The sequence below is a fragment of the Microtus pennsylvanicus genome, chromosome 5 (genome assembly GCF_037038515.1).
Source record: "Microtus pennsylvanicus isolate mMicPen1 chromosome 5, mMicPen1.hap1, whole genome shotgun sequence".
Lineage (NCBI taxonomy): Eukaryota > Metazoa > Chordata > Mammalia > Rodentia > Cricetidae > Microtus > Microtus pennsylvanicus.
The window spans coordinates 115,972,664-116,000,386 of record NC_134583.1 but is presented as its reverse complement, the minus strand read 5'-3'; the positions used below and the strand labels follow the sequence as shown (position 1 = coordinate 116,000,386).

The window sequence follows — 27,723 nt, the reverse complement described above, 5'->3', positions numbered from 1 at the left end:
ACCCCACCCCACTATTAAAAAGAAAATATACTCTTTTTAAAAAGTAAAATATTAGCTTAATAGGACATATAAAAAGAAGAATCGGGCAGGGTGGTGGTGGCTCATCCTTTAATACCAGGATTCTAGAGACAGAGGCAAGCAATCTCTCTGAGTTCAAGGCCAGCCTACAGGCTCCAAAACTACAGCAAAACCCTGTCTCAAAAAAAACAAAAAACAAGGGGCTCAGTGGTTAAGAGCACTGACTGCTCTTCTAGAGGACCAGGGTACAATTCCCAGCACCCGCATGGCAGCTCACAACTGTCTGAAGATCCAGTTGCAGGGGATCTGACACCTTCACACCAGTGCACATAAAATTAAGTTAAATAAATCATAAGAAATATAAAACAAAACAAATAAAATACATAAATAAATGAAAGAAGAATCAAAGAAGCATAACTAACCAGAATTTACGTTATATTCTATAAGGAGCCTAGTCTTCAGACCATCTGGTAGATTACTGGACTCTTCAAATATCTTAGTTGGCTTAATTCATTAAAATCCCTCACCAATAGCATAGTAATTATTTTTTATTTATATTTGCAAATTTATTAGGATAAGAAATACAGATTCATCGCGTACCTTATGAATAAGATCCAGAATTTCCTGGCTGCTTTCTAAAACACAAAACTGAAAAATGTGTCGCAGCATATCAGACAGGATGGGTATAAGCCAAGATGAAGAGTTCTGAAAACAAAAATATAATCAAATTTATGACATGTAGTTCCTGGACATTAATTTACATGAAGACAAAGTCAAATAACACAAACGTTATCATGAAAAGACCAAATGGCTTTATCAGAAAAAGTCAACTGGTGATAAATTTTTGTAAGACTTAAAAGGCAACAAGTACCACATCATTATTGCAATGGCTTAAAAATTCCACAATCCTATAATCACAGGGAAATGGTGGGAAGACCCTGATTTACCCTAACATGAAATCTTCCCAAATAAGTAAGAAGTACAGAACCAAGCTATAAGCAGCAGGGTCATCAGCATACATCACTGCTTTGTCAGGAAACTGGGAAATGCTCAGTTACTGCTGTTGGGCAAAAAGATCAAAACTTAAATTCTACATAATCATCAATAATACAAGGTACTTAGAATAGTCTGACTTTCTTCTCTTACCCTCATCTCAATCACTGGCAATCTAAACAGTTACCTGTAGACACCAAACTGCAACTCTAAAGGAAGATGTTTGTCCTGGACTAGGAACAAGTAAAATGTGATATAAAGTATACTTGCTGTCTCATACTACAAATGCAGATAAATATACATTTTAAGTATTCAAATCTGACTGAGAGGACAAAATTCATGGGGAGAGCACAGAGGACTATTCTATGTAATTGTGCAAACATGACACAAGCATCTAAGTCCACAGACTGTAAACACCGAGGGGGAACCCTAATGGAAACTATAAACTTGGTTAATACAAATCAACTGACAATAATGATTGCCTTACTTTCCCATACAGGGTGTTCACAGAGGGGATGCTGTATATATTGTGAGATTAAGGTATATGGGAACACTTCAGTTTTCTCTCAAAACTGTCCTAAGAAATCTGGGCATTGTGGCATACACCTTTCATCTCAGTACTCCTGAGACAGAGGCAGGCATATCTTTGAGTTTGAGATCAGCATGGTCTACACAGTGAGTTCCAGGACAGCCAGGTCTGTGTAGAAAAAAAGAAAAGAAAGGAAAGGAAAGGAAAGGAAAGGAAAGGAAAGGAAAGGAAAGGAAAGGAAAGGAAAGGAAAGGAAAGGAAAGGAAAGGAAAGGAAAGGAAAGGAAAAGAAAAAGGGGTGGAGGGGTGGGGGGAATGGTTCCAGGCATATAGATTCAGTGGTAGAATTCTTGCCTTGCAGTGTCAAACCTGGGTTTAGTCCATAGCACTATGACAAAGAAACAAAGAAAAGAAAATGGTCCACATGATATGTTGCAACAATGAGACACACACCTACTGGAATGGCCTAAATAAAAACACTTGATAATACTATATATACATTGGCCAGAATGTGGAGTACTGAGCATTGATGAAAAGGCAACATGGCGTGTTTAGAGCCTGTCCTGAAACTAGCTATTGTAGACCAGGCTGGCCTCAAACCAGAGATCCATCTGCCTCTTCTCTCCCGAGTGCTGGGATTAAAGGCATGCGCCACCACTAAACATATTCTTACAGTAGAGTCTAGTATGTGGGCTCCTAAATATCTGCCCACAGGAGGGAAGTATTTATACATATAAAAACTTGTATTTATTGTTTGAGCCAGGTTCCAAACTGATGACTCCAACTACATGACATATGCAAAACTCTGGAGACAGTGAAAAACACGTGTTTCTGAGAGGCTGGGAGGCTGGGAAATGAGAAGAACAAAGGTGACTTTGAGGGCAATGAAAACAGCTGTCTATGATACTGATAATGGTGGACACATGTCTTTATACCGTTGACAATAATGTATCTTCTTAGAATCTCCCAATTTTATGGGCAAAACAACAATAAAAAATTTTTTGAGTAAACAGAAGAGATCTAACGAGGTGATACACTGTGCTACAGCGACCTTACCCACCAAGTTACTGCGCAATTACTCAAAAGTGACAGGTGCGTGTGAAACTGACAAAGGAACACAGTGATCAGGAACTCAGACACCAGGCTCATTTTCTCACTCTGTACTTAAGCTCATTTCACATTCAGAAGTTGAAACCAATTCAGTAGGTACACAATTCATTTTCTTTTTATGTCAAATTTAGGTTAAAGCTGAAAGAGCTGTGTAATCTATGTAAATCTGGGGAAGTTTCTTAATTTTTTATCATTAGTTCTCTCATTTGCAAAATATAAAAAGTAGTAGCCATCTCCTGTAAAGTGCTAGTCAGTTCCAAGCATAAAATGAATCCCAATAATATTTCAATGATGGAGGAAGGTCATTGGTTAAGTAATAAAGAAACTGCTTGGCCTCATAGGTTAAAACATAGGTGGAAGGAAGAGGAAGTGAGCTCAGACTCGACAGCTCTGCTCTCTGGAGCAGAGGCCATGCTCCCCTCTCCCGGAGAGATGTGATAGCTCTGCTCTCTGAGACACGCGATGAAGCTCTGACCCAGGATGGACGTAGGCTAGAATCTCCCTGGTAAGCCACCTCGTGGGCTACACAGATGATTAGAAATGGGCTAAATTAATATGTGAGAATTAGCCTAGAAGAGGCTAGATAGAAATGGGCCAAGCAGTGTTTAAAAGAATACAGTGTCCGTGTAATTATTTCAGGGTATAAGCTAGCCAGGCGGCCAGGGCACTGGGGACGCAGCCCCGTCACTCCTATTACAACATTTCAAAGTATTATTACTTTTTTTTTTAAAGTTTTTGTTTTTGAGACAGGGTTTATCTGTGTAACAACCCTGACTGTCCTAGAACTCGCTTTGTAAACCAGGCTAGCCTCAAACTTACTGAGATCCAAATTCGACTGACCCAAATTTCAATTCTAGTACTCAGGAGGCAGAGGAGACAAATTATCTCTCATCTGGCACCCAGCCTAGTTAACATAATGAGTTCCAGAGCAGCCAAGCCCATACAGTAAAAACCTGTCTGGGGGAGGGGTGTGTGTGTGTGTGCATGCATGCATACATACACACATATGTATGTATACAAATAAATATAATTATATATATAAATATATAAACAAAGGACTGGCTCAAACAATAACATCTTATTGGTATTTTTTCCTGACATATTTTCTTCAATCTCCAGAATTATTTCAAAAATAGGAATGTAAACAGGACTCGTCAGCTCACACTAACAGGACCTGAAGAGTGCTGTGGGAATCTCAGTATGTGACTAATAAATTACATAATCCTTGAAAACGCATGCTCTTGTGACAGCAATTTTTAAGCAAAGGCAAGTTGGGAATCCAGCAGTCAGTCGTTAAGGAATTTTACTTCAGTGCTTCAAATGTAGCCTTCATAACCTGGGATGGTTTCTGCCAATCACCTACCAACCATAAATAAAGACTAACATGCCTCCTATAGGAAGGAATTATTCAATCCCTAACTCACTTAACAAATATTCATTATCTCCTATTTATTAAGCATTTCTCCCTGTTCTGAATATAACACTGAAACAAAATTCTAAAATATTTCTAATCTCATATTGATGATGTTCTTAGGTTTATATGGTTACTATAAACCTACTATGCCCAAGCATTCTGATTTTTTGATACTAGCAATGAGGAGGCGATGATCTGCTCTGTTTTATAAAATTAACTTATAAAAGTTTTGAGGTTGTATTTATAGCTATCAGTTCTTACCTGGTCCTGTGTTGACAACAATGTAAAGAGAGTTTCCAGTGCTGCTCTTCGGACTGAAGATATAGTGTGATGCAAAAATGGCCAGACACGTGGAACCAGAACTGTGAGTGACTGCTGAATACTACGAAGGAAAACACAAAGGAATCCCATTCATTCTCAGTTAAACTCCATAAATAAGTTATCTAGTGTCAATGGTGTATGAACCTGGTGATGACATGGCTTTTTAATAAATAAAAGATGATCCGATTTTCATGAGTATTCACTTAACACTTACTCAAAACTGTTATTGTAAAACCAAAAGACAGAAAATACAGTCAATAAAGGGTAAAGTTTTAATAATAGGTTTCTCAACGTCACTAATGCTTTAATTAACCTCATTAAGTTAGAATTTTCCAATATATCTGCAATTGTAACTTTGTTCTTCCCAAAAAAATGAAAAATGTATCCTAGCTACAAAACTGGGCTCGCATAACTCTTTTCCATCCCGAGGGCTAATCTCAATGGGTTATTACTTCTATTCATCTTTCAGGCCTTAAACAAGCAAGAGATTAAGAGATAATAGAGTTCTGAAATTTCTTATCCTGGTTTAGCATTTTCTAAATTAGAAAGACTCTCATTTCTTCCTTCTCAGATAAAATTGTAAATGGAGAAACTAAACAAAGTCAAACCTAAGCTAACTCGAATCCTAGCTCTTCTGCCACATTCAGGAGCATTTCTAAAAGGTGCTTCAAATTAGGAAATACTTCGTCAGTAGCATTTGAACTACATCCCCAAATAGGAAAAAGGTAGGAACAAAAAAGGATATCTCAGCTGGGTCGTGGTGGCACACATTTTTAATCCTAGCACTTGGAAGGAGACTCAGGTGGATCTCACTGAGTTTGAGGCCAGCCTGGTCTACAAGAGGATAACCAAGATTGTTATGCAGAAAACTCTGTCTTGAAAAAACAAACAAACAACAGAAGGACACGCCAATATCAACACCACCATTCTGTCATCCTCTATGCCCCCTTAGAGGATCCCTTTAGTGATATTTTCATTACTTGCAAGTATACATAAACTTTACTTTTGCACTCAGTAAATTTAATTTAAACACACACACATGCAGACATGAGTAATTTAGAATACACACAAGCATCATAACAAAGACTTGTTAATAGTGTAATTGTTCAAGCTCCACATGACATGCTACATCTCTTCTTGTATAAGCTGGAAAGTATCTGCCAATTATCACAACATAGGATACAAGTTATCTAATAAGGCCAATTTTGAAATTAAAAAAGGGTATAAAACTAATTATTCTACACTGGATTATCAGAAATTTTATTTCATTGCATAGTTTTCTTACATTACCTATGGTTTTTTAATTATTTCATTATTTTATACGTATGGGTGTTCTGCCTGCATGTGTATCTGTACATAACATGCATTCGGTATCCACAGAGACCAGAAGGCAGCACTGGAAGCCCTGGAGCTAGAGTTACAGATGGCTGTGAGCCCTCACATCATCATGTGGCTGCAAGAAATTGGACCTGGGTTCTCTGGAAGAACAACCAGTGCTCCTAACTGCTAAGATCTCTCCAGTTCTATATAATTTAGTTTTCTAGGTACCACCTATTAAGGTCCATAGACTAAACCTATATAGGCTTTTCTTTCCTTCTTTCTTTCTTTTTTAGTGAAAGTTTTACTGGAACATATCCCCTATGTACTGTATACTGGCAGTTTTCTGTATAGTAAAATAGTGGAATAGTTTCAGCTAAGATTAATTCACAATCAAAAATGTTCAGTATTTAGGCCTTCGAAGAGATTTACTTAACTTCTGGTTTAAAGAAATGTAAAACCCCTGTGACTATACAGCTTTGGGAGAGCTGTAACTTGAACACACTCAATCCCTTTGTGTTGTATAAGTATCAGAAGCTGTCAGAAGTGGGAAGCCCCACGCATGTACCACTGCTTCAGCTGCTATCTTCAATTAGATCTGTGGGAACTCACTTGAGAGCCCACTAAATTCTGCACTAAATACTACTTATTAGCTGATAATATACGAAGAACATGTTTTTCAAATATGTTTGAATTTCACAAAATATTCATACAGCCACTTTAAAATCATAAACGTATAAACATTCACCAAATAAACTCACTAGGCTAAGAACAGCAATTTCCCCATTTGTGAATTTTAAAAAAGCTGTATAAATTCTTCTGCATTTTTGTGGATACTATTACTAGAAACAATAACAGCTTTTTGGCATGTTAAATTTCAAAAATCTGTATTTTGGACTATCACTGGAGATAATATAAACTGGCTGCTTTTTTGTTTAGATGATTAGTTTTTGGTTTTTCAAGACAGGATTTTTCAAGAACAGCCCTATCTGTTCTGGAACTCACTTAGACAACCAGTTTATTCTGGAACTCACAGAGATCTGCCTGCCTCTGCATGCTAGGATTAAGGGCTCTAAAATGACTGATTTTTGTTGTTGTTTTGTTTGTTTTTTTCGAGACAGGGTTTCCTCTGTGTAACAGCTCTGGCTGTCCAGGAACTCACTTTGTAGATGAGGCTGGCCTTGAACAGATTCACTTGTCTCTGTCTCCCAAGTGCTGGAATGAAAGGCATGAGCCACAACCACCCAGCAAAAAGACGTTTTTAAAATAAACTATTTTGAGGTATCTATTTTAGATCCACAAGATAATGAACTATAAAACTAATACCCAAGGTAAAGCAAACAACTACTTAAAAAGTTTATTTGTGTGTATGCAGTGCTAGAACACGGGGCTTTGTACATTAGGCAATCTCCCACTAAGGTCTGATCCTAGCCCCTAAAATAACATTTCTTGTTCCAAATGTTCTAGTAGTTAGAATAAAGAAGGGAAAAAACTTCCTAGAAAAAGTGGTGTCCTCAATAAACAGCACTGTTCTTAAAGCTGCTGGAAGTCTAAGTTTAATCTGGAAAGACATAGAAAGGCTTATTATTCTATCACACTACTAAGAAATAATTACCTGCATTGCTGGACCTGAGGGTAAGTTAACATTGATGAAAGAAGAGTCATAATACTATTTGTTGAAGCTGTTAGATCATCTAATTCCAGGAGAGAATCCCATAAGGTATTTATAATGGAGGGTACCTGTAAGATCAGTTTTTAAGAAAAGTTATTGACTTCACACAACTAATTCTTAAATCCTGCCAAATTATATTCAAAGGGTAACTAGCGAGTCAATAGGATATATACCTTCAATGAATTTGGACAGTGTCAGTTTTAAGTGATATCAAGGAGAAGACACTATTTGCCATTAACAATTCTCTACCTCTTTTTAATGTCATTAGGCTCTACTTTTCTCACTTCCTCCCCACCCAGAGGTTTACTGGGCAGGATAGCTTCAGGGAATTTTAAATGATATAAACAATCATGAAAATACATGTTTAGTTTTTGAGCTCATAAAATAATGCCGGCTGCCCTTTTAACTTCATATTCTGTATTTGATGAAATGGAACTGTAGCTAAAATTTAACAGTCTCTTAAAAATGAGATCAAGTTAAAATATTAAAAAACAAAATAAAAATTAAAACTTGATTATCTCTAAACATAAAGGGTAAATTTAGGAAGAAATATCTGTTGCTTTTTCAAGGAACTTCTGTTTATTATGTACATAAAGGGAATTAGATAATATACAACTCACTGTTCCCAAAGACAACACATAATCAAGCGTGCATGTACCTTGTTAGAAACAAGAGAATTTCTATAAAAGGTGTAGGAGATAAAATAACAAGAACTCAATGTTTTTCCTACTATTCCATACCCACATGTAAACATGCACTATAGGGAAAAAATGCTGAAAAATCTTTAATATACCTTTTGTGTCTGAAGGTAGACAAGGTTTTCTACCACAGGCACTAAGGATGCTGCCGCAACAGCTCTGACATCATCATCAAGGTCCTGGAGTCCTTCAATTATTCGAGTTAAAACTTTAGGCAATAAAGTATTAATTACATCCTGCAAAATAGTACACCAAAACAGGCTAATTTTCTATGGAATAATTACTGTGTTCAAACATCTCTATTAACTTTGAACAAATATTCCAATATTTTTGTATTTGAAAAGAAACAAACAAAAAAGATAAGTTAGCAGAAGCTTACATAAATAATCCCACTAGAGAAAGATTACAATACTTTATTAAAAACTTTATTAAATACTTCATTAAAGCTATCAAGTACTGGGACTGGAGAGATGGCTCAGTGGGTAAGAGCACTAACTGCTCTTCCAGAGGACCCGGCTTCAATTCCCAGCACATACACGGCAGCTCACAACTGTCTGGAACTCCAGTTCCAAGGATCCAACACACAGGCACACATGTAGGCAAAACACCAATACAAATAAATTTTTTAAAAAAGCTATCAAGCACTAAAGGCTGGTCATGATGGCACACACCTACAATCCCAATATCTGTGAGTTCTACATCAGCCAGGACTATATAATAAGACCATATGGGAAAAAAAAAAGATTATTAGCTACATGGTGCTGGTGCATGCCTTTAACCCCAGCACTCAGAAGGCAGAGGAAGCAGATCTCTGTGAGTTTGAGACCAGTCTGGGCTATGCAGAGAAACCCAGTCGTAGAAGAAAAGAAGAAAGGAGGAAAAGAAAAGAAAGTGATAACTGCAGAAAAATAGAGAGACTTGGAAACCACTACATTGAGCAAACTAAGTCCGACTCTTGATAGACATCTTTTTTTCTGTGACACTTTCTCAAGAAGGCACGACAACACACACCTATAATTTCTGAACCCAAGAGGCAGAAGCGGAACTACCTCTGCAATTCTGAGGCCCGCCTGGGTCTATATAGCAAGGTCCAGGCCAGATGGAGCTCCATACCTAGCTCATAAAACAAAGGAACAGGCAATCAAGCACACTCATCACAACACAACACCTATGACTAAAAGTCTCTCGCTTGCACTTTCCAAACTGAGTTACTTACCTGGCGAACTGCCAAAGCATATTTTATTCCCAGCAGACCACCATGTCTAACTTCCCACTGTTCTTGGGTCAGTAATTTCAGTAGCACATCCACTGTCTTATGAACTCCTGTTTCATTCATGTGCTTTAAAACCACACCTAATGTTTGAGCACAAGTTTCACGAACGGGTGCTACAACCTAGAGAACAGAAAGAAGTTACATATACAGAAAATATACTTATGTAGAATTTACAACCTGGGCAAAGCTTCACTCAAGTGATACTTACTTCATCAGAAACAAAGTCTCCAAATCTGTCCAAGGCAAAAACACAAAGGAGTCTAATGACTAAGTCCTCCAACCACTCTTGATGCTGCTGAATCATCTATTAAGATACAATCATTTTTAATAACAGGTAAAAATCAACTCTGTACTAGGGGATAATAGAAGTGTTAGAGCCAGGCAGTGGTGGTACACCCGGCGGCAGGCAGACCTCTTTGAGTTCGAGGCCAGCATGGTCTACAAGAGCTACTTCCAGGACAGGCACCAAAGCTACAGAGAAACCTTGTCTTGAAAAACAATAGACAGATAGATAGATGGATAGAGATAGAGAAAATTAATTAATTAATTAAAAAGTAAATAAAAATACAGCTGTTAGGCCCAAAAAAGAAAAAATACAATACTGGAACAGATTATCTTCGGAGAATGAACAGTTACCAGTGGAAGAGCTCCACATACCATCCTTAATTATAAACATGTCCTCTTTGATAATTATATTCAGAAACACTACATCAAAATTCTTCTATTCATGGGTCTATTAAGTTACCTGTACTCTTAAGAAAACTAATTATGCCCAGTGGTGGTGGCACAGGGCTTTAATCCCAGCACTCAGATGCAGAGGCAGAAGGATCTCTGTGAGTTTGAGACCAGCCGTCTACAGAGCGAGTTCCAAGACAGGCTCCAAAGGTTCTCTGTAGAGAACCCTGTCTCAAAAAAAAAACTGGTTATAGGCTGGGCATTCAGGACCCAGAGGCAAACAGGTCTCTGTGAGCTCCAGGTTAGAAAGGTAAACAGGAGTTACAGGTCATCCGGCACTAGACAGTGACTGTCTCAAAGCACCCCCAACCTCCAACAATACAAAAGAAAGTTACTTTAGCTATGCTGTTTCCAGTGTTTCTCACTACATAACCGTTGCTGTTCGACATTACCATTTCCTCTTCCTAACTCTACTCTATTTCATTATATCCTGCTCAAATGCTCTTCTTTCTACAATTTTTGCACTCGTCCTTCTGAATCTCTCTGATCCCTAGATGTATTCTATGACTACAAGCTTGTTTTTTTTTTAACCTTTTAACAGTTTTTCCTCTCACCTTGCATGTCCATTCTAATGGTACGTAACATTTGTTACTTCCCCTAAATTGGGAAGAGAGACTGACTACTAAAACTAAATCATAATTTTAATATACTTACCTCTTCTAAAGTGCTGTCTCCCATTTTACCACCACTTTTCCCATGAGCTTTAAGAATTTCTCTAAGTCCAGTACCTGCCCCATGTCGAACCTAAAAAAACCCCAGAAAGGAAATATCAGAGGTCAAATGTTTAAAGAAGTCAAGTTCAACTTTTCTTTAATATGAAAATGTTTTTCAGTCAGTGATGATGTTACAGAAACATCTATTAAAACATAATTATGTCTGTCTGTCTTCCTTCCTTCTTTCATTTTAATGTAGTGTTTTACTTTGTTAACCCTAGAGGATCTGAAAGCTGCTCAGTACACAAGGCTGGCCAAGAACCCACAAAGACTGGCCAGCCTCTACTTCCCAAATGTTGAGATTAAAGGCATGTGACACCACACCTGGCCTACAATAATGCTTTTAAGAATAAGCATTGTGTACTGGGATACAAAGAAAGTAAAATAAGTATTACCTTATAGGACTAAGTTTTTCAACTGAGACAAATTACATATATTTATTTCACAACTTTTTTGGTTACGTGGAAGGTTTTAAAAGTGGAGCAAAGACAGGCAGTGGTGGTGCACACTTTTAATCCCAGAACCTGGGAGGCAGAGGCAGGTGGATCTCAGTGAGTTCGTGGCCAGCCTGGTCTACAGAGTGAGTTCCAAAACAGCCAGTAGTACTACACAGAGAAACCCTGTCTCAAGAAAAGAGAAAAAAAAAAGCTAAGCAAGAAAATGGTTATTCTAACTCTAGCCAGGCTTTTATCCCCACCCCCAGCCTCTACCTGCACTCTAGAATTAAGCAGCAAGGGAAAGAAATTTCCATATATTGTTCTGTATAGCCCAAAACACTAAATATTTTAGAAGTACATGCATTAAAAAGTAAGGTCAAGTTCCAGAAGAAAGAATTTACCCAAGATGTCTAATATAATAATATAGTGCTTCCCTAAAGCCCATGGATAAAGGGCTATTCTCATAGATGAGGATACTCTTACATGTTATCTGCCAAGGGAGGAGGGGAGGGCCACTGACACTATATTCATTTATTTAAAATGTTATCTGAACAAAGACTTACTTAACTTCAAAAAGTACGTAACACTAGGATTTTTTTTTCCCTTCTTTTCTTTTCCTTTTTCTTTCCATGTTGACAATAACACCCAGGCAGAATCTCATACAAGTGCTGTACCAATGAGCTACATCCCTTGGCCCCAAAGTCTTGTTTGTTAATTCAAGAGATAACCAAAGGTCTGAGATGACCAATTAGCAATTCATCCAAAGGCTTCATTTTCACTTTTTCTACATATTGGGAAAAGTTTGAAGTCTTCATTAAAGAAATACTTTGGAGGCTAAATTACTTCTGAAACTGGTTGGAAAACTTCCACCCTGTATATGGCCATACCACCCTGGATGTACCCAATCTCAACTCAAAACTATTTTGTTTAGTTTTGGTGGTGAAGTGATCTTGAGGCATGAGTCCAGAGCCTTGAGTATCGTACACACATGCTTCTGTACACATAGAATAAACACCCAGGCACTGAAATTACTAATCTTAGTAAATCAAAACTGCCCACTGTAGGCATGATACAGTGAATACTTGAAAACCCAGAACAAAGGAGGTTGAGTCAAGAATATCACATGTTCAAAACCATCCTGAACTATGAGACTGCCACCCTATTCTCCAAAACTGTCTATTTTCAATGAAAAAAACACATTTTACTGTCTATAAGGAAAATACAAGTTTTTATAGTAGCCAAAAGAATAAAAAAAATGACAATTTGTTTCACAACATAAAGGCTAAAAACGATTTTTTTTAAAAAATCTAAAAATTTCTACTTAGAAGTCAAACCTGGTATGGTAGAGTATACTTTTAATCCCAGCACCCAGAAGGCAGAGACAGAGGAATCTCTGTGAGTTCAAAGAAAGCTAGTTACATGATGAGACCCGGCCTCAACCCCAACCCCACTCCAACATACACACATAAAGGAGAGAGAGAGACAATAAAACTATATAATATGCCCTAAGTCCTAAGAGACACCCAAGGTGAAAATAAGAATCTCAGCACGTTTTCTATCCTTGGCATTGTTTCCTTACTTTACACCAAATGGAGCTAAGAAGATACTTTACCTCCCAGGAGGGATTAAAAAGATCATTGCAAAGTTCTTCACAGAAACTTTCCAAAGGCCATTCATTTGTCTAAATAAGAAATATATAATTACAACTATATCAAAGCTTTATACTACTAATTTAAGAAAGCTAATGAAGTGCATTTATTTATAGCATTAGCAATAGTAACAAAGTTTTAAATTTTTAAAGTAAACATTTTACTAATGAAGTGTTAAGACATTTACAAATAAAATTTCTCTTGGTTGACAAATTATAGAATATTCTTAATATATACAGTTAAGAAACCGATAAAGAGGAGTTGGAGAGATGTCTCAGTGGTTAAAGACACTGGCTGCTTTTCCAGAGAATCCAGGTTCTATTTCCTGCACCCACATGACAGCCGTCTATAACTCCAGTTTCAGGGCATCTGATACCCTTTTCTGGCCTCCATGGACACCAGTCATGCAAGTAATAAACAGACATACATGCAGCAAAACATCCATACAAATAATAATAGTAATAATAATAGTTAAAAGTTATAAACAATTTCAATATACCTCCTCAATTATGGAAGAATTTTCTGGAACATTATCAACCAAGACTTTGGAATCAGTAGTAGTCTGATTAATAACAACATTTGCTACTTTCCGTCTCTTTTCTTCTGGCTCTCCATCAGTACTGTCATTACTAAAAAAGAAGTCACCAAATTTAAAGTAAATGAAGAAAAATATGAATGATACACAATGCATATAAGAAAAATCCATCATCTTCACAGATGCATCAATTTTGCTTATGTAGCTTACTTTTAGAAAAATCAACTAAAATGAACTCATTAATATTTTTGAACAAAATATACCCTATTACCTAGACAAAGACGTCCCTAACAGAGAAATATATGGATTTGCCTAGGAAGGACAGAAAGACAAGATCTACTGAGTAAATTGGGAGGGGGAGCTGGAAAAATGTATAGCTGAATTAAAAACAATAAAGTAAATATAAAAAACCCCACTAGTCTTTAAGTTGCTAAATCTTTCCTTTGAAACTGAAAAATCTCAAGACTAACATTCTTTCATCTCTATAACCAGTTAGTTTCCTTTCTTTTAATTTTAAATTCTTTTAACTCAACAACTTAGTCTAGCCACGCATGGCATTAACATTTTTAAGCTTTTGCAACCTAGAGAAAACTAATGTGCGAAGTAATATAATTATGCTTACTTGTTGAAAGAATATGATTAAAATATACTGTGTGGAAAAACTAGCAAAAATTTTAAAAATATACAAAATCTGACCACTGATAAAGAGTATGGAGAACATTTGAGAAAAGTACTGCTTTATAACTTGAAAAAAATTCAAAGGCTAGCCTAATAAATATTAAAAATTAAAAGACAAGTAATATTACTTTTATTTAATCTGGGTGTGGTAGCACACACCTTTTACCCCAGCACCAAGGAGAGGTAAAAACATGATGAACTCAAGGTCATCTTAGCCAATAAACCAACAAAACACAAACTACCTTTATACATCATTAAAAGAATTGGTGGTGCAGGTCTTTAATCCCAACACTCAGGAGGCAAAAGCAGGCAGATCTTTCTGAGTTTGAAGCCAACCTGGTCCACAAAAGAGGGATCCAAGACAGTCAGGACTGTTACACAAAAAAATCCCGTCTTGAAAAATCAAAAGTATAGATAGACTTACTTTCTCTGAATATCTCCCTCTTGCTACATCTTTTGTTTTGTTTTTAGAGACAAGACTTCTCTGCTGTCCTGGAACTAGCTCTGTAGATCATGCTGACCTCAAACTCAGAGATCCCAATGCTAGAATTAAAGGTGTGTGCAACACCATGCCCAGTGCTCAGTCTCTGCATCTTAATTGTGTAAACTTTTGGCCAAGGTACTTGTTCTATAAAATCATCAAGAGGTTGAAGACTCACCCCCTGCTCTTTCCTTAATTCTCTCCTATCGTGTTATACTAGTACATCATCTTACATCTTTAAAGCCTGCATAATTCTACTTCTAGATATTTGACTTTAAAATTGCATTTGGAGTGTCTCTTCCTAGACAGTTAAGGGCCTTCTTTAAGATCTTTATTCTAATCTCTGTGAAGGCCTCCTAGACCATCCAATCAAATCTTTCATACTCTTTCCTCTTATTTCCTCTTCTGTGGTGGTCTGAGTAAGAATGACCCCCCATAGGCTCAGATATTTTAATGCTTAGCCACCAGTGAATGGCACTATTTAAAAGGGTTTGGAGGTGGAGCCTTGTTAGAAGTATATCACTGGTAGGTGGGATTTGAGGTTTCAAACGCCCATGCCAACCGCCCCCTCCCGCCTCAGCCTATGGATAAAAATGTATCTCTCCTGCTCCAGTGCCATGCATGCTGCCATGTTCCCCACCATAATGGATTAAATCTCTGAAACTGTAAGCAAGCCTTGGAGAAATGCTTTCTTTTCTAAGAGTTGCCTTAGTCATGGTGTCTCTTGACAGCAACAGAACAGTGACTAAGACACCTTCCTTATTATGTCTTTCTCCTCCCCTTTTAACGATTCTATTAATATGATGCATCATACATATAGGTATATACAAAATATTTCTAGTTGGGACCAGAAACATTCTGCTCTTAGACTTTACTGAATTTGAAAATATTTGCATAAGCTTTATTAGATGAGTCTCTTTAATAGCAAAAACCTAAAATCCTCTGGAATCAGAAACTTATGCTCAAAGGTTTAGATTTTTGGGACATTTTGGCTTAGGGATATTCAATGTCTATGACCTTAACCAGCTGTTCACTTTAAAAAATCCCACAGTTAACAAATTCAATAAAGTTTACACTTTAAAAAAACAAGTAACTGGAGCTAGAGGGATGGCTCAGACAGGGCAACATAATGAGACTCTCTCTGAATGAATAAATTTTTTTTTTTTTTTGGTTTTTCGAGACAGGGTTTCTCTGTGTAGCTTTGGTGCCTGTCCTGGAACTAGCTCTTGTAGACCAGGCTGGCCTCGAACTCCCAGAGATCCGCCTGCCTCTGCCTCCCGAGTGCTGGGATTAAAGGCGTGCGCCACCACCGCCCGGCCATGAATAAATTTTTTAAAAATTAGAACTTGGGGGCTGGAGAGATGGCTCAGTGGTTAAGGGCACTGGCTGTTCTTCCAGAGGTCTTGAATTTCAATTCCCAGCAACTATATGGTGGCTCAAAACCATGTATGATGAGAACTGAAATCCTCTTCTATCATACAGGCATTCATGCGAATAGAGCACTCACACATATAAAATACATGAATAAATCTAAAAAACAAAATAAAAACATCAACAAAACCCAAGCATAGATTTCTTCTTCTTTTTTGGGGGGGGGTTGATTTTTTTTTTTTTTGCAAGACGGGGTTTCTCTGTTTATCTCTGGCTGTCCTGGAACTCCCTCTGTAGACCAGGCTAGCCTCAAACTTACAGAGATCTGCCTGCCTCCCTCACTGGGATTAAACGCATGAGCAACTACTATCTGGCTCAAGCATGAATTCCTATCAAATAAGTTTATTACACATCTGTTTGTGCTTAACTCTTAAACACTATAAACACTTTTCAACTTCAATTGAATTTAAAAAGGAGAAGTATCACCATCTACAAAGACCTGCTTTTATACTTTGCAATATTTATTAGCTCATAACTTGCTCAAACATTTATTGAACACCATTAGACTCTGGTTTAATAGATAGACCGCAGGCGGGCAGTGGCGGCACACGCCTTTAATCCCAGTACTCAGTAGGCAGAGGCAGGCGGATCTCTTAGTTCCAGGCCAGCTTGGCCTATGAGAACTAGTTCCAGGACAGGCTCCAAGGCTACAGAGAAACCCTGTCTCGAAATACCATAAATAAATAAATAAATAAATAAATAAATAAGCAAGCAAGCAAGCAGGCAAGCAGGCAAGCAAACATACATATACACACACACACACACATACAAGGGACCCAAGAATCTATAATTTAATAAGCACTTTCAGAGACCAATCTTAAAGATGTAGTTCTGAACTAGCTACCCTTTGAGGATAGATAACACTTTTATTAATTCAAGTCAATAAGACAATTACTCTACTTCAGAATTCTTTTCCACGAAAAGATTAACCAAGCAAGTCTGGATTATCACCAGCTATTTAGCACAGCCCCAAACTAAAGAACAAGGGAAACCACCATGACAGTTCGTTATCTTAACAAGCCTATCATCTTGACTGGTCACCCTTAGACCAGCATTCTGAATTCCTTCTCTAATAATCTCCATCCTAAATACTCCACAGTGAAGGCGCTTATACTCCTGTAACTGGAATGCTCTTCCCTTGGTCTTCAGTCTTCATGTGATGCTGAAAATCACTGAGGAAAATTAATAAAAACAAAAAAAAATTCTACTCCTATAGATTTTTCTGTAGAAATCTCATTTCGCAGCAACAGCAAATACTATGTCCTGAGTAAAACAATACAAGCACAGTACCATTCAGCCGAATAAAAATCATCAAAATCTTTATCTGTAAATCAAGCACAATTTCTATTTCAAGTAAATAAAGAGATTACTACCTTTTCTCATTTGTTTCTACCGCATCCCTGGATCTCTGTTTTGCAAATAACTTGGCCATTCTTTTAGCTTTGTTCTTCTGTCTATTACTCATTCCTGCTCGGAATTCTGAATCTATCAATTCAGCTGCCTGAAGAGTCTAAAAAAATAAAACAAGTTTAAACTGTCAGAAATTAAAATATCTATAATTTCAATCTTATGAGAGAAATAGGTGTATAGTAGTACACCTAATATAGAAATTAATATAGAAATGAACATTCTTTTTAATAATATTACACTACTGTGTTGTATGGCTGCATCATGATTTTACTCTCAAGCCATGTGTACTGCAACACTTAAAATCCCAACACTTAGAAGGCTGGAGGAGGATGAGAAAGCCAGGGCTACGTAGTAAGACTTTGTCTCAAAAACAAAAATGGCTTTTAAATAATAAAAAAAAAAGGAATAAGTCCAAAACAGAAATCAAAACAAGCAAACTTACAAGCAAAACCAGTAATAAAAATTGTTTGAAACAGTAACAACAACAACAACAACAAAAGGGACATCTTTAATCCCAACAGATGATATCTGTGAGGTAGAGGTAAGCCTGGTCTACTGAGTTCCTGGACAGTCGGAAACACATAGAAAGACCCTGTCTCAAAAAATAATTAAAACTTTCAAAAAAAATTCCTTCTTAATTATCTAATTCCCAACAGACTAAGTCTTGTTTCATAACTTTTTTATACTACAGGTGTGGCATAAATAAATAATCCTAACAAAAAGAGGGTTTCTGAAGAGTTGAGTCTTCAAAACAATTATACAATCAAGTTTTGAAAATAAAATTTTCAATAAAAGAAACCGATGCTTATCATGTTTAAAAAAAAAAAAGTATAGCCTTAAGATACTTGCTGGTCCAAGCATGCTATCATCAACTTAGTCATATGATCCTTTTATCTTAGCCACTTCCTGCTTTTTTTGATCTTTTTCTGTCCATTGGAAACACTATAAAAACTGCATAATAAGCAAATATTAAGGTGCTTGTCTACTCAGGAGGCTGATGCAAGAGAATAAAACTTGAGTCCAGGAATTTGGGCCTAAGCAACATAGTAAGTAAGAATCCTAGCCCTCTGTAGGCAGAGGCAGAAGTATCATAGACAGAAGAGGGAGAGACACACAGAGACAGAAAGATATACTCTGTTTATATAATAAAAATTACCTTAAAAATTCCTTTCTGAAGCTGGGCAGTGGTGGTGCACTCCTTTAATCCCAGCACTCAGGAGGTAGAGACAGGTGGATCTCTGTGAGTTAGAAGCCAGCCTGGTCTACAGAACAGCCAGGGCTACACAGAGAAACACTGCCTCAGGGAAAGAAGAGGAGGGGACAAAGAAAAGAAATCCCTTTCTGTATCTATCCTAAGAATTAACTGAAATTATATAATTATAAGGAGTATTAATATGGATGTGGTGATAATGTCTGGGAACCAGGAACCACTGGCATGTGACAGTGCAGCTTTAACAGCAGATGATAACACAAACCTTTAAGAAACTTCCCTAAGGAACCTCAACATGCAAGACCAACCTGTTAGGACCAAAGCCTCCCCGATAAGACAAGTCTTGCCCTGAGCTCAAGCTAGCCTAGAATTCTTTCTGTACCCCAGGCTGGTTTCTGCCTCCAGAGTCATGGAATTATAGACATGTGCCACTGTACCTGACCAGAAGCAGGAAATATTGATGGAGCAAAAGGGCCCTTACAGGTTTTAGAGGATAGGAGAATGAGTGCTGAACCTTTGAAACATAACAGTGCACTTCTATATGAAACAGAGTTACAGTCTTTCGCACTTCAAAAGACAGTGTCCAAAATAAAGTTAGCGTGCACTGGGGGAAATGGAAGGAGGTGCGAGTGGATCTGGGATGACTTAAGGGTGACTATGACCAAAATACAGTCTATAAAATTCTAAAATAATAAAAACAATTTTTAAAAGTTCATATGCATCCACTGAGAATTGAAAGAATAAAGGAAAAAAATAGGACAAAGTAAAACTATGACTCAGTCACAAATTGGAATGAGACTGTCATAGAAGAGTGTCAATCAAGTGTCTACTGTGTCAGCATGAGGACTTGAGTTCATGTCAGAGTCAGGCATGGCAGGTGCAGACTGACTGACCGGTCCCTAGAGCTCACTGTCCAGACAACCTAGTGAATGGATGAGCTCCAGGTTCAAAGGAGACCCTGTCTCTAAAACTAAGGCAACTAATCAAGACATTACTAAATTTGACCTTACTTCTACACATAAGAACACACACATACAAATGTACCTGGAAAAACTCATGCATACTCCCACATGAACACATACATATACTACACACATAAATGTGTTTAATCTACATATACTGGTATACTAGCTATACTTAGTGGGGAATGGTCAATATGGCCTAAATGGACACACAATACTTGGTCTATAGAAATTTCTTGGTTCAGTTGCGTAGTAAAATAAACTTTTGTGTTGTTACTTGCAATCAACCCAATGTTTTACCTACAGATTGTTTGTTTACAAGGGCTGCTGAAGTTGGGGTGTAATCCAAATCTTCATCGTTGAAGAGTTCTTCAGTACTCATTCCAATTGCTTCTCCCATATTAAGTCCAAGTTTCTTCTGTAATAATTTCCGTTGACGTGATATTCTCTCTTTAGGATCCACTTCACCTATTAACAGAAAAGAAATACATTCTCTCTGAATTAGTTAGAATTTTCTTATGTGCAGATCAGACTCCCACCACATTAAAAAACACATACTGACATTTGCTTGGTTAATTGCGAGTGGTACCACGTGCTTGTAATTCCAGCACTCAGAAAGCTGAGGCAGCAGTAAGGGTCAGTCTAGGATACAAAGTTGAGCTAAGTTTTGAAATGTCACAAGCAAAATATCAAATCTTTCGATGAAAAACAGTAAAACAAAATTATACCAAAAAAGTGTCATTTCAAAAATAAAAATTGAGCAGCCTGGAGAGATGGTTTTAGGGTTAAAGCACTGGCTGCTCATCCAGAGGACCTACATTTGATTTTTAGAGCCAAACAGCAGTTTAAAGAAAGTTATAAAAGCAGTTATAGAGGATCTGATGTCCTCTAGGGGCTGATGGCCTTTTCAGGTACCAGCCACACATGTGGGTGTACACCCATACACATATAAAATAAAATCTATATTTTAATTAAATTCATAAGAGCCAGGTGTGGCAGCGTCTATCTTTAATCTCAGAGACCAGGAGGGAAGCAAACCTCTACTTTCCAGGCCAGCTAGGGGGGCTACATAGTGAGACTCTGAGTAAATAGACTGTTTAAAAATTGAAACTTGGGGGCTGGAGAAATGGCAAGTGGTTAAGAGCACTGGCTGCTCTTCCAAAGGTCCTGAATTCAATCCCCAGCAACCATACAGTGTCTCACAACCATCTACAGCGGGATGCAACACCCTCTTCTGGCATAAAATCAATAGAGCACTCATATACATAAAAGTAAATAAATCTTTAAAAATTAAAAGCTGGCCTTAAAACAGCTATTTTATTAAGTTCTATAAAAAAAAATACTTTTCTAAAACAGCACTAGGGCTGGGCGGGGCAGTTATGGTGTACACCTTTAATCCCAGCACTTGGGAGGAGGCAGAGGCAGGAGGATCTCTGGGTTCTAGGTCAGCCTGGTCTACAGCATGTTCTAGGACAGCCAGGGTTCCACACAGAAACCCTGTCTAAAACAACAAAAACAAAAATCTTATTAAAATAGAACATTAATCAATCTTACATATGGCAAAAACCAAAGTTAAAAAAAACTAGAACAATTCATATTGGAAAACTCTTTGGAGAAAGTTTCTTACATATGACACACACACAAAATTGAAAAACACATAAATTGGACCTAACAAAATTATATTTTATGCTTCAAAGAACACCATTAAGAAAATTAAAACAGCCAGGTGGTGGTGTCCCACGCTTTTAATCCCAGCACTCAGGAGGCAGAGGCGAGTGGATTTCTGTGGGTTTTTGGCCAGCCTAGTCTACAGAGCTAGTTCCAGGACAGAAATCCCTCCTGAAAAAAAAAAAATAATAATAATAAAAATTTAAATAAAACAAGGACTTAATTCAGTGATAGAGCATTAGCAAAATATGTGCCAGGATTTGGATTTGATCCACAGCTCACCATTAAAAAATAAAAAAAAATATAGCCAAGAAAATAAAAAGGCAATAAATAAATACACAGACTAAATAAATAAAACATGCAAGTCATATATCTGATAAGGCATTGTATCTAGAACATACAAAGAATGCTTCCAACTCATATTTTAAAACAAGAAAAGACCCTAAACAGGCATTTCTACAAAGAAACTTCCCAAAGAGTAGATTAAAATGGACAACAACCACAATATAAGATGAAAGATATTCAATATCACTAGTCAGTTGGAAATCACAAATGACAACCACAGAGCTAGCATTCATACTCACTAGTGTGGCGAGCATCAAAAGTTAGATAATTGTGTTGGTAAGGCTATAAAGAAATTCGTTTTCTCATACACTGCTGGTGGAATATAAAATGGAGGAGCTACTTTTTAAAAATTGGTAGTTTCTAATAGAAGAATATGGTTAGTATGACCCAGCATTCTACTCCTAGGAGAAATAAAAATATTTGCTCATACTAAAACTTGTAAATGAATGATTTATAGTAACTTATTCTTTTCAACATTTATTTTTTATTTTTTATCATATGTATTGGGGAAGATATGTGCACAGAATAAAGGCACTGGATCTGGAGCTAGAGTCTTGATCACTGGCTTGATCACCTGACATGTTGGCTCAGAAACAAATACGGATCCTCTACAAGAGCAGTAAAACTTTAACCAGTAAACCATATTCCCAGACCTGACAGAAGCTTATTCTTAATAGCCAGAAAGTGGGAACAACCCAAAGGAGGAAAGAATAAATAAAATATGGTGTCTACAAAATGAAATATCATTTAGCCATAAAATATGACTCTCTCATACCCTTAAGATGGCACACTCCTTTAATTCCAGCACTCGGGAGGCAGAGACAGGCAGATCTCTGTGAGTTTGAGGCCAGCCTGGTCTAAAAGAGTTAGCTCCAGGAAGGTTCCAAAGCGACAGAGAAACTGTCTTAAAAAGCCATAAGTAAATAAATAAATATTAAAAAAATAAAATAAAAACCAAAATCAAACAAAAAGACTACTATCAAAATAATGAAAATGGGGGCTAGAGAGGTAGCACCTGATTTCAAGCCTCCAGAACCCTGGTCTGATAGCACACACCTATAACCCCAGTGATAAAGAGGTGGAGACGGGACTCTGGAGCTCACTGGCCACCCAGCCCAGTCACATCAGTGAGTTCCAAAAACCAATAGGAACATGGCCCTCAGGCATACACGTGTGCACATACCCCACAAACACACAAACCAAAGGGGGAAAAGAAAAATTAAAATAAATAAATAAATAAATAAATGGCCATGCCAGGCGGTGGTGGCACATGCCTTTAATCCCAGCACTTGGGAGGCAGAGGCAGATGGATCTCTGTGAGTTCAAGGTCAGCCTGGTCAGGACAGGCACCAAAGCTACAGAGAAACCTTGTCTCGAAAAAAACAAAAGCAAAATAAAATAAAAAAATAAATGGCCACAAGATACAGACCATAATCAAAATCATATTGATAACATCTATTGCTTTTTTTTTTAAAAAAGAATCTCATTGTGTTGCTTTGTCTGGCCTAGAACTCACTACGTAGACCAGGCTGGCTTAAGAATAAAGGTGCGTGATACCACACCCTGCCCCCATTTGAAGTTAAGAAACAACCTATTTACAGAAATCCATTAAAAACATTAGATGTTTTTCTACTCAAAGTCACAATCTTGAGTAAGAAAATATTTATTTTTCTGTGACCACTGTTTTTTGGTTTTCTGAGGCAGTGCCTCCCTTTGTTGCTGTCTAATCCCAAATTCCAAGACTCAAATGATCCTGTTTCGGCCTCTAGGAGCTGCTGGCACGAGAGCCACTGCACTCAAGGCATCTACTCACCTTTGTATCAATATATTCTATACATTCTATATATTCTGTTAGCTTAAAGATAAGCCAGGTACCTTGTCAAGGTTTGGTTTTAATTTTTCACTTTGCACATAGGCACAAGATACAATACTACTTGAAATATAAGATAATATACAATATAATAACCTTCAAATTCCCAGAATTATAAAAGCATTGCCACATTCTATATTGGTTCTGATTATTCCAGCTTTAGAACAAGCACTGTTGGTTACTTTGACTACCCATAACTCCCCTACACATAAAAGCTTCACACAATTTATGTTTCCTGATTCCTTATATATTAAACAGCACACCAAATTATAAGTCAGTTTGACAGCAAAATTTCAGACTTCTTCAGGACTATTACTAACCTGATTTTTCATCTTGGACTTCAAATTCTGCACCAGCAGACCCCAAAAGTGATGCACCATGCTGTAACAATCTGCATATATCAAATCTGTCAAAATTTAATCGATCTGTAGTAGATGAATCTTCCATAGAACTTTCTGTAGGTTCTAGAAGTTTAAAAATATCAATTTGACCATAAAGTCAAAAGTGCAGAATCAAAGTACATGGCATAGCATTACTTGCAGTATTGGCTAATAAGAAAAGTGAAGAAATAGGAAAACCACTATGATTTATCTACAATCACTCTTAGTTATCTGTGAAACAATTATTAACTTGGTGACTCCTCTTCTACAAACCATCAGATGGTAAGTGGGTGTGAGTTTCCAATTATGAAAGCATGTTATATAAAGAAATGCATTTCCGTGTTGACATATATGTTAAATATCATACTTTAATTTACTGTTTAAGGGTTTAAAATCTCCAGACTTACAGTATGAGTTTATTACACTGCTAAATCAGAAGACAACATACATAAAATGTATTCATAAATAAGTAACATCAGCTGGGCAGTGGTGGCCACGCCTTTAATCCCAGCACTTGGGAGGCAGAGGCAGGCGGATCTCTGTGAGTTCGAGGCCAGCCTGGTCTACAAGAGCTAGTTCCAGGACAGGAACCAAAAAGCTACGGAAAAACCCTGTCTCAAAAAAAAAAAATAGCATCATCCCTCCCTATGTCGGAGGAATAGCTAGGATAGAAACTACTCATTCAATAGAACTTATTTTCCACACTCTAATTGTAAACTCATGACGAACTAATGAAATTCTACATCCATTTGAGACCCAAGAACATCTTCAAAGTGTTCTCCATTCTTTCCAAAAACAGGTTAGCTGTAAATGCTAAACTATACCTGCTTACTAAGACAACAGTTAATCTGGCATTTTCAGTCATTTACTGTAAACTATAAATGCTTTAACTTAAAAAACAGAACTCTGAATGTTTTCTAGTAATGATAAGCAGTCTCACTATAAATTTTAATGCTAGTTGTAACTAATTCAATAAAATAAGCTGCACCGTGTCCATCTAACAAGATAATCGGGGAAAAGGAGCTGTAATTGAAAAGGTTTTACATTTGATAAAAGACAACACAAAAATTCAAAATAACATCAGAAAATAAAAACAAAAACTTTAAGAATGACAAGATTTATTATGCAAAAAGACTAAAATGAATCTAGCTGCTTGTTACTGGATTCTCACTTAGGGAATATTTATTATATCTTATGAAGTACTGTAGAATGCTAGAGTAAGAAAACAAATTCAACCAGCACTCAAAAGGCAGAGGCAGGCAGATCTCTCTGTGTTTTAGAATAGCCTGGTCTACAAAAGCAAGTTCCAGCACAGCCAGGACTGTTACACAGAGAAACCCTATCTCAAAAAAATTAATTAATTAAAATAAAATTACTTAATTAAATTGTCTGCCTTGGGCAGTAATAATTCATGCCTTTAATCCCAACACTCAGGAGGCAGAGGCAGATGAATCTCTCTGAGGTTAGCCTGGTCTACAGAGTAAGTTCCAGAACAGCCAAGGCTACACTGAGATACCATCTTGAAAAAACAAAAAACAATTGTATGCCTTACATTGACTCCAAGACATGATTTGCTTTAAATTATCAGTAGAGGCAATCATAAAATAAGTACTACAACCTTTTACCTCTATACAACATTCAAAAAGAACAACAACAGGGCTGGAGAGATGGCTCAGTGGTTAAGAGCATTGCCTGCTCTTCCAAAGGTCCTGAGTTCAATTCCCAGCAACCACATGGTGGCTCACAACCATCTGTAATGAGGTCTGGTGCCCTCTTCTGGCCTGCAGACATACAAGCAAACAGAATAATGTATACCTAATAAATAAATAAATAAATAAATATTTGGAAAAAAAAAAAAGAACAACAACATAAAACACTAATTTGGGAGAGCAGTACAACTCAGCAGTAGAATTCCTTGTCTAGCATCCACAAGGGTTCAACCCTCAATACCACAAAATCAAACAACAAACCGAAGACAAAACTCCTACACTGAGAGGGACATTACTAAAGACTTAGTTTGCCAAATATTCATACATAATTATGCTGAAGTTTAGAAAATATCACACCAAATGAACTTCCAAACAACATCATCCCTGTGAGGGAAGTAATAAATTTAGTATCCTATAGGATTAAATATATATGGAAATACATATGAAAATAGTTTATCCAGAAGTTTCTTTTTTTAATTTAATGGCAAGAAACATATTATTTAATATTCTTTTCCAGGAAAGCTAAACCTGAAAATGTATAAATTAAGTCTTTAAATCAAAATTGAAATTATTAGCAATATACTTCACACTGTAGTTAATTCTACAGTTATGTCTGATTTCAAACTACTTTTGCACTTTAAAGGCACCTTGTTTGGTTCTTGGCACTGGATTCCATTCGGGCACGTTTTTCACTATAGCTTCAACAGCTTGTCCTGCAGCAATCCGAGTATCCCAATTTGCACTCCTTAAATATATTAATACCTTAAAATTATAAAATAAAATAATTACATATCAATAGTTTATTCCAGGTAACCAGAAAAATATTAATTTGCTATTATTTTATAATCTGGAATCCTTCAAATACATATAAAACATTTATAATTATTAAACTAATTCATAAAGTTTGATCATTCAAAGAAAATGTTATTATTTTTTTTACATTTATTGTGTGTGCATGTGTGGAGGTCAAAGGTCAACTTGCAGGCTTGTCAGTACTCTGCTTCCACTATCAGCATTCCAGTAACTGAACTCAGTTATCACATTTGGCAGCATCCTCCTTTACCCACTGAGCCATTTCTCCTGCCTTCACTAGCATCTTAAAAAGTGGAAAGAGAAGCCAGATGTGGTGGTGCATACCTTTAAACCCAGCACTTGGGAGGCAGAGGCAGGTGGATCTCTGTGAGTTTGAGGTCAGCCTGATCTACAAAGGAAGTTCCAGGACAGTTAGAGCTATTACACAGAGAAACTCCATCTTAAAAAAACAAAGAGGGGGCGGGATAAAATATTTAAAGGCATTTTAGGAATAACATAGCTATTTAACACACTGAAAAACAAATGTGGACTGCAAGATAGCTCAGTTAATAAGTAAGCTCCTAGCCAGGCAAGCATGAAGATGTATATTCAATAATCCTTAGAACCCAAGAAATAAACCAGGAATGGTGGCTAGCATTTATAATCCCAGCATTGGGAGACAGAGAGAAATAGATTTCTGGAACTTACTTGACCAATCAACCTAGATCTCCCTATTAGTGATCTCCAAGCCTCTGAGGTTCTGTCTCAAAACATCCCAATATGGATTATGGCTCCAAATCAAAAACAACAAAACATGGCTGACCTCCGACATACACAAAATACACAGAACACATGTGTGTTCTCGTTCTCTCTCTCTCTCTCTCTCTCTCTCTCTCTCTCTCTCTCTCTCTCTCTCTCTCTCTCTCTCTCTCACATACACACACACAGGAAAAGCCAAGTGTCAAACCTGGCATGGTGGTCCACATCTTTAATCCCAGCACTGAAGAGGATCTCTGTGAGTTCGAGGCCAGCCTGGTCTACATAGCAAGTTCCAGAACAGCCAGACCTATTACACAGAGAAATCCTTTTTAAGGGAGGGGGGGAACAGAACACACCAAGAAACACATTCCCACCCAATAAAAAAAAAACTGTACATAAGTTTTCATGGCCCCTTGACTGATGAGCAGACAGGAAGCAGTACACTGTGTAAGTACTGTCCATTTATGGTCACGGAATTAACATTTCGCAATAGAGAAGAAGAAATAAAGCACACTACAATACAAACACGTATTCTACATCACACAGCACAATTTTTTGCACAAAATATTCAAACAGACAAATCAAGCTGAGCATGTGACTAAATATTGAGTGTGT

The 27,723-nt window shown here is 37.1% G+C and overlaps 1 protein-coding gene across 3 annotated transcripts in view; it reads right to left on the bottom strand.

The window, feature by feature from the left end:
• Btaf1 (B-TFIID TATA-box binding protein associated factor 1) overlaps positions 1 to 27,723 on the bottom strand; it is an 87,908-nt gene that overhangs the window by 37,783 nt on the left and 22,402 nt on the right. For 2 of the 3 annotated variants that reach the window (XR_012910686.1, XM_075973919.1), the window contains exons 3-15: positions 26,205 to 26,319; positions 23,789 to 23,932; positions 19,890 to 20,053; positions 17,377 to 17,513; positions 13,378 to 13,507; positions 12,842 to 12,910; positions 10,734 to 10,823; positions 9,553 to 9,648; positions 9,288 to 9,464; positions 8,167 to 8,307; positions 7,317 to 7,441; positions 4,325 to 4,445; positions 619 to 723 (exon numbers count right to left, since the gene is read on the bottom strand). Coding sequence is in view for 2 of the 3 variants with exons in the window: in XM_075973919.1 (XP_075830034.1) it covers positions 619 to 723; positions 4,325 to 4,445; positions 7,317 to 7,441; positions 8,167 to 8,307; positions 9,288 to 9,464; positions 9,553 to 9,648; positions 10,734 to 10,823; positions 12,842 to 12,910; positions 13,378 to 13,507; positions 17,377 to 17,513; positions 19,890 to 20,053; positions 23,789 to 23,932; positions 26,205 to 26,319 (1,614 nt within the window). In the remaining variant the exon portion in view is untranslated. Of the gene's footprint in view, positions 1 to 618; positions 724 to 4,324; positions 4,446 to 7,316; positions 7,442 to 8,166; positions 8,308 to 9,287; positions 9,465 to 9,552; positions 9,649 to 10,733; positions 10,824 to 12,841; positions 12,911 to 13,377; positions 13,508 to 17,376; positions 17,514 to 19,889; positions 20,054 to 23,788; positions 23,933 to 26,204; positions 26,320 to 27,316; positions 27,363 to 27,723 lie in introns of those variants that run through there. The other variant, XM_075973920.1, reaches the window with a different exon arrangement.